Here is a 7225-nt window from a genome sequence, read left to right as displayed (position 1 = left end):
TCAGATGATTATCCAGTGTAACAAACAGTGTTCACATTTCTCACATTGTAATATTGCAAAATAAATGTATTCCTACCGAGTACATTGTGTTTTACTTTTATAATTTAGTTTTATTCATAAACAAATGTAAGTTTATTCACAGAATGCCGTTATGTTAAATCCCCTCACAGCCAATCACAACTTGTGTTTTTTTAAACACGTCACTTCCGGCGTCAGCCTCCGGCGCTTCCTTCACGTGCCGACAATATGGCGGCTCCCATAGCGGTTCATCTGGAGTTTGGGTAGGTGGATTTAAAAACCCTTTATGGTGCTTTGTCCTGCGTGTTTGTGTCTTTGTAGCGGACACACAAAGGGCTCGTGTGTTAGCTCAACACATTTAGTGTGTCGACAGGACGGAGACGCTTTTGTGTTTCGCTACGAGCAGCAGAACTGAACAGAACCGCAGTGAGCCGAGCTGCCAGCTGACTGGTTTCACTGATAAACACACAAGTTGACATCTCGGAGCATGACAGGCTTCTACATGAGACGCAGGAATTAGTCCTCTAAGTATCAGCAGCACATTGTTCAGTGAAATAATGACTTTCCTGCAGCGAGCCACTATTTAATGCCTTTCAGAACCAAAACAGCAGTAATAGAAGAGTTAGAGTCCTGTATGAAAAGTCCTGCTTAGGTCAATATAAACAAGAATTAACACCAAGATTTAGTTGAAGTATTAAAGGTTCTGGTTTTGTCCCTCTAACTGCATCTGACTGCTGCAGGTGAAGCTAAATTGAACTACTTTATATTCAGTTTAAGATCAATGTGAGGGGCTGTCACATGATTAATGGGAGACAAAAGAGTTTCAGTCCACAAATCTGTTGTCGTTTTTTTTCTTGGTTTGTTGAAATGAAGACATGTTACAAAGTTTAGGAGGGACAAACCACAATTTGGTGGAACCCAGAGACATCGGAAATATATTTGAAAAGTGTTAATTGAATCTTTGACAATGTGTTGTATTTTATAAGCTTGTTACCATATTAGTCATTGTCCAAAGGCTTTATCTTATAATTAACTACAGCTGTCAATTAAATGTATGGAAAGTACATTATAACTCCTGACATGTAGTGAAGTGAAAGTATAAAGTAAAGTAGAAATACCCCAGTCAAGTAGAAGTACCCCAAATTTTTACTTATGAAGTAAATGTACTTAGTTACTTTCCACTTGTGCCAAACAGTGAAGCATTAAAAAGTGTCATTTTCCCATAAATTATTTCACATGCCTCATAGTTTTCCTGGAAATAAGCTGATATATAACTTTAAAAGCATCCTAAGGTTTCTGTGAAGTTGTTTTTAATTTGATGCTAATTATAGCAACAGTGTTTTATTGTACAGTTAATCTATTACTGTTGTAAACAATTGGTCAGCTGAACGTGCAGAAATAGGAAGTGTAGCTACATTTCAGCATTTACTTCAACAAATCTGGACAATGAAAGTTCTGGAAATTAATTCATGTCTTCTGAATGACCAAATATTCTGGAAAGTTCAATAAACAGAATAGAAAGGCTCATCGACTACTTCATCTGTACATCCTGAGGGTGAAAAAGCACATTGTCAGACTCATTCTACCAGCAGATTTAACAATACAAGGACTACTGACTATTATAAGAAGAACAAATCGGGGTTAGTTATTGCCGGTATTGAACAGCATTTCATTTTCCAGTTCTCTCAACTCACCTCGGGCCACTAGTTGTGTCCTGTGGACCAGTGCCACAGTGCCTCATTGTGTTTTTTGTAAAATTTCAAGTTTATTGGAAGAAATGAATTACTCTGTAGTTGCAGAAAAAGCCACTCTGATGAAGTTTCTAAACAAACACAGATGCTTTATTTCTGTTCTTTTCTTTGTCTAGAGGAGGAGCGGAGCTGCTTTTCAACGGCGTGAAGGAACACCATGTGACTCTTCCCAGCCAATCGGAACCTTGTGAGTATCATCTGTCACCTGCATGTCATAATTACAGCCGTAAAGCTTTTTTAACAGTCCGAAAACAACGTGAAGGGACTAGCTTAATCCCCAGAAACCCGAGTGAAGAGTGTGTTTAGAATTCCTCCTTAAAGGACCAATCCGGTGTTAATGCGTGTTCGTTTACTACAAATCACAAAGACCAGCGTTATGTGTTCACAGAGGAATGCCTGAACATCCAACACATCTGACTGTCAAACAACTACTCTGAAATTTTATGTAAATTTTCCAAATGGATTTTGTGTTAAATCATCGTGATCAGCCAATCCTCAGCACAAGAAAGCACCATCTTGGTTTCTGTAGAATGTGGAATCCTGTCAGAGGGAACATTTGGCTGTGCAAGAGTGTAGTCGGAATTGCTACTTGATAAGAAATAATTGCCAATAATCTAAAGTATAAAGTGATCTGAGGGAGTCGACTTCACGTCTGAATGAGAATCACTTTTCTGTAAAAGCCAGCAACGGTACTAAGTGGGGCTTTTCAACATATATGCATCAATTTCAGGGCTGCAAGGTGGCTCAGTGGTTAGCCTCGTTGCCTCGCAGCAAGAAGGTCGCTGGTTCTTGTCCCGGTGAGGACACCAGGGATCTTTCTGTGTGGAGTCTCCATGTTCTCCCCGTGCAGCGTGGGTTCTCTCCGGGTTCTCCGGCTTCCTCCCACACAGTCCAGAAACATGTTGAGGTTAATTGGTGATTCTAAATTGTCCGTAGGTGTGAATGTGAGTGTGCTTGGTTGTCTGTCTCTAAGTGTAGCCCTGTGATAGACTGGTGACCTGTCCAGGTGAACCTGCCTTCACCCTGAGTCAGCTGGGATAGACTCCAGCCCCCATGACCCTAGTGAGGATTAAGCTGTGTATAGATAATGGATGAACGTATCAGTTTCAACACAACACACATCTGAACTGCACACATAGATTTGACAAGAAACGTGGTCGTGAAGGAACAAGAAGAAAGTCGCCCAGGTCATCTGTTGTGTTTGTGGCATCGTTATTACCACCTTCAAAATTAACATTGTAGAGCGGTCGTTGAGTCGTAAACTTGTTGGCCAGAGTTTCTGGAAAGTTGGATTGGCGTGTTATTGGTTCAGGTGTCTTTTGTTTATTAGCAGAACCTTTAAATCGTGGCTCTCTCCGTCACTGCATGTCTAAATGAAGGAACGTGAACGTAGAAGTGGCCGATATGAACAGTGTGCTGCCACTTCAACAGGCAAATGAATGTTCCATGAGGTGTCTTTTAAAAATATTCCTGGATTTTACCTGCTGATAGAACATAACAGTGCAACAGCAGAATTTTGTAACTTCAGATTTATCTTAGTTGATATTCTGAATAAGTCTTGTTTTTGCTGACACGAGTGTGCCAACAGGAAAATCTGGCAAATTGACTGGTCGATATTCAACGCTGATGCAAGCTCAGTTTTAACACTTCACATTTAAAGCAACTGCAGACACAATAGCTTTCCTTTTGTGCTTCTCTGTTTCTCTGTCTGTTGTTTGGCCTTTCAGGTTTTTTTTACTTGTAAAAGCAGCCTAATGCTGATGTACATGTGTGTGAAGGGAGGGCGGTACAGGTAGTAAAGGGACGTTTATGTTGCTTCTGAGGGTTGCAAGAGAGGACTTGGGTGACAGAAGCGTTTATTTTTTAAATTTCTGCAGCCTTTGTTTTTAGTTTATTAAAAGTTTTGCTCCCCAGAATCTCAACTGATTCGATTTTATTTTGCAGAGGAGTTCAGGTTCCTTCCAACGCAGGTTAGAAACTCCACCTGGAGGAGGGAAAACCCTGCAGCCGCATTTTTATTTCCCACACTCAGCTTAGGACCGGAGTCATTTAGAAAATAAGGAGAGTAAAAGTGTCGCCTGTGAATCGCAGAGAGCTTAAAATGTCTTGTGATTTTATTCTATATGTGTGTGTGTGTGTGTGTCACAGAGCGAATGAACAAGAGAAATATGCGTCTTTGGTATTTGACGAAACAAAGGCCGTTCATCCACGGTGGTGACGTTACCACGACGACTGAAAGACAAAAGTTGACCAGAACGGAGAATGTCAGCCTGATATGACCTTGCTGCACCAGCTGACCTCTGAGGGTGTGTGTGTTTGTGCGTCCACGTAGTAAACAAAGTTCAGAAATTTAAGATTCTCACATGTGATTCTGCTTCACACGTCCTGCTTATATCTCGAGCCTCTCCTGGTTGGCGTTCGTCAGGTTTCCTGAAAACGTCGCCCCGAACTAATTTCGCTTTACACGCCGGCGTGCGCGTCGCCGTGTGTGTGCGTACAGAGGGGGTGCAGCGAAGGCAGATATAATTGCTTCTGAATCCTTCGCATTTCTTTTTGACCCCAGCCGGTGATTGATGACCCTCGACTGAAAGACCCCACCCCCTCTCTTTCTCTCTCTCCCTGTCTTTCTCTATCTCGCTCTCCCTCTCCTACGAGCACAACAAAACCCCCATGGTCGACGGATCACACCAGCTTTTTTTTTTTTTTTTTTTTTAGCAGAAAGATGGATAGCTCATCCCCCTCACATGACCGTCATAATTGCGTGAAAGACAGAAAAGCCAAAAGAAGAAAAGGAGGGTTAAAAAAAAACAAAAAAAAACTGCACGCACAAAAGAAAAGCGGGAACGGTTTTGAATCAACATCAAAATGGCGCCTTTTCTCTCCCCTCCCTCCATGTCTGCTTTCCCACCCACGCAACGCGAGCTATCCCAAGATGCATTAGGCGCCCGTGACGCATTTTCCCTCTCTCTTGTCTGTTTGTTCCCTCATTTTCTTTTTCCCCCCTCTTCTACCTGGACCGCATAAGCGCTATAAAGCCCTTCACCTTCGCTTTCATCCGTCAGCTCCTAATTTCTTTACATCTCTTCATTTCTTTTTCTTTTTTTTTTGCTTCAGGATGATTTAAATGTGTAGACCTGTGCAACATTTTACAAGAAAGCCATTAAAAAGGGGGCAGCGCCTGATGTTTCTGTTATTAAAAAAAAAAGCTTAATTGATGAAACTGAATTATTACCAACCTGTGTGTTGAGCTACAGCAACTGATTTTTTATTTTTTTTCCTGTGTGCAACTTTTATCATGTTTGCTTGTGTGTTTAAAGGGAGGGCATATAAAAGAGAAAGATGGAAAGAGATGAAGGGGAAGAGAGCAACTTTTATGAGAGAGGAAGGAGGAGAGAGAGAGAGAGAGAGAGAGAGAGCAAATGAAAAAGTAAATGGGTGAAAGGATGAAAGAGCGAATAAGGGGTAATGGTGGAGAAAAATACCAATAGTCAAAGGCAGTAGGAGTGCAAAGAAAGGAGTCACCACAAAGAAGGAGTTATGACTGCTGTAGTGATTAGTTCTGTTTTTAGCCCCGCAGAGGTGCAGGTCAATATTCACTGCCTACTAGTGTGTGTGTGTGGTGTGTGTGTGAGACAAGAGGAGGTATTTGTCTTTTTTTTTTATATGGAGGCCTGGAACCGTAGAAAACTAGCGCTATCATTATACTACTGAGCTGGCAGGCAGCACTACAATTAACCTGAACAGGCTGTAGAGCTGCACACACACACACACACACACACACACATCTCATACATCACATATCATCTGCACAGTCTGTTGCCCTCAGCGGCCAGACGGGCACCTATAGAATCTCCTTTTTTTTTTTTCATAAATATTTTACTGTCACAGACTTAAGAAATATGTTTTACTCCTATATATATTTTTTTTGTTGCAGTTGGAGTCAGTTGATTATAATCGGAGCATTAAGGTTGATGAATAATTAAAGCTTTTACTTTGAAATTTCTTTTTTAAATGGTCATATATGTGGGTCTAGTTTGTCCCCCAGTCAACCCCACCATAACGCCGCCCTCCACAAATCTGGAACCCTCCACAAACAGGAACATGTTGGGCCAATTTGTCGACATCAAACCCTCGTTTCTTATGTTGAAAATGCTACATGTGAGCCTGCATCCTGTATTTATTACGTTAATTAACTGAAAATCTGAATTTGGCTCCACTACAAGCATCCACATCTCCCCCCCTCTGAGTGTATCTCATGTAAAACCTTCAACCTTTTTACTGTTTCATGTGATTTTCCCGTTTATTTTTCTGTAGCTCTGCCTCTGATCCGCTCAACTCCTGCATCTCCGCCGCCTACCTGCTACAGCTCTCCTTCTACACCTGGCTCGGGATGACTCGCTGTCGTCCTCTTGCCCTCGTATCTGCTCCATCTGCTGCTGCTGCTGCTGCTCCCTTGTTCTCCTGCTTTCCTCTACTGTATTTGCTCTTCCTCTCTTCTGTTTATTTGCTCCCTCCTTTTCCATCTCCTCTGTTCTTTCGTTCCTGTGTGAACCGGTCCAGGAGGCCTGATTCTGTTAATTTCAACGGCGTGTACGTGCACACGCGTGATGCGGCTGCTAGCAATTGCTAGACCTGCTCTCGAGTGTTATCACGTCAAGCCGCCGTCGAGCTAATGCAGGTGGACGCGTACGTAGACAGCTGTGATCATGGAAAATATGAGATCCGTCTGAGTTGTGGTTCTGCTGCGTTCCTCACACGCTTTCTGCACATTTTCCTGTTATTTTTAAACACAAACAACATTCAGCATTTACAAGGAAACACAGCAGAGCCAACACACAGGCTCCTCTTAAACCACCTTGAATGTTAACGTGACCGTTGGCCATACCTTCTAATATATTCATTGTTGGTTGTTTAGCGGGGATTTATCCTAAAACCTCTCATTGGCGTTGCCTTTGTGGCTGTCATGGGTCTGAGTGAGGCTCAGCCTATTGTTGAGACAAGGTCAATCTGATTGTTCAAGAGGTCAGACTCATAGAAAATTCAAGCATCGCTGATATTCAAGCTCAGACGAGAAGCGCCGCGTTTAATGGGCGTCAGAAAATTATTAATCTGAAATGTGGTTGTTCGTTTTACGGCTCCAGCGCTGAAAAATTTCACTCAAAGCACGAGGCTTGAGAGAAGCATAATTGCCCTTACATATATATATTTTTTAAGACGCACATGCTTTTGAAATACGTCTGGCTTCACATTTTATTTTTTTCCCTTCATTTTAACCTTTTGAAAATGACACGTCAAACTCTAGATGGTCTTTTCTTTTCTTTTTTTTTTCATTTCTACATTTTACACACGCAAATCATTAATTTTATTTCTTTCTACTCAAGGTGAACGGCGGTGCTCTTGGCCACTGACATCAGTCAACCTTCCCCCCGTTTCCAGTGTCCTCAACATACACACAC

General features: G+C 41.9%; 1 protein-coding gene across 2 annotated transcripts in view; it reads left to right on the top strand.

Moving 5' to 3' along the window:
• Positions 1–211: 211 nt before the first annotated feature.
• The window catches only part of urm1 (ubiquitin related modifier 1), a 12064-nt gene continuing 5050 nt past the window's right edge, over positions 212–7225 (top strand). For both annotated transcript variants that reach the window (XM_008286229.1, XM_008286231.1), the window contains exons 1-2: positions 212–281; positions 1886–1956. In XM_008286229.1, coding sequence (XP_008284451.1) covers positions 247–281; positions 1886–1956 — 106 coding nt within the window. In that variant the 5' untranslated portion in view covers positions 212–246. The remainder of the gene's footprint in view (positions 282–1885; positions 1957–7225) is intronic.

This window comes from Stegastes partitus, unplaced genomic scaffold (genome assembly GCF_000690725.1).
Source record: "Stegastes partitus isolate 25-593 unplaced genomic scaffold, Stegastes_partitus-1.0.2 Scaffold443, whole genome shotgun sequence".
Lineage (NCBI taxonomy): Eukaryota > Metazoa > Chordata > Actinopteri > Pomacentridae > Stegastes > Stegastes partitus.
Note: the sequence above shows the minus strand (reverse complement) of the source record. Positions and strands in the feature narration are given on the sequence as shown.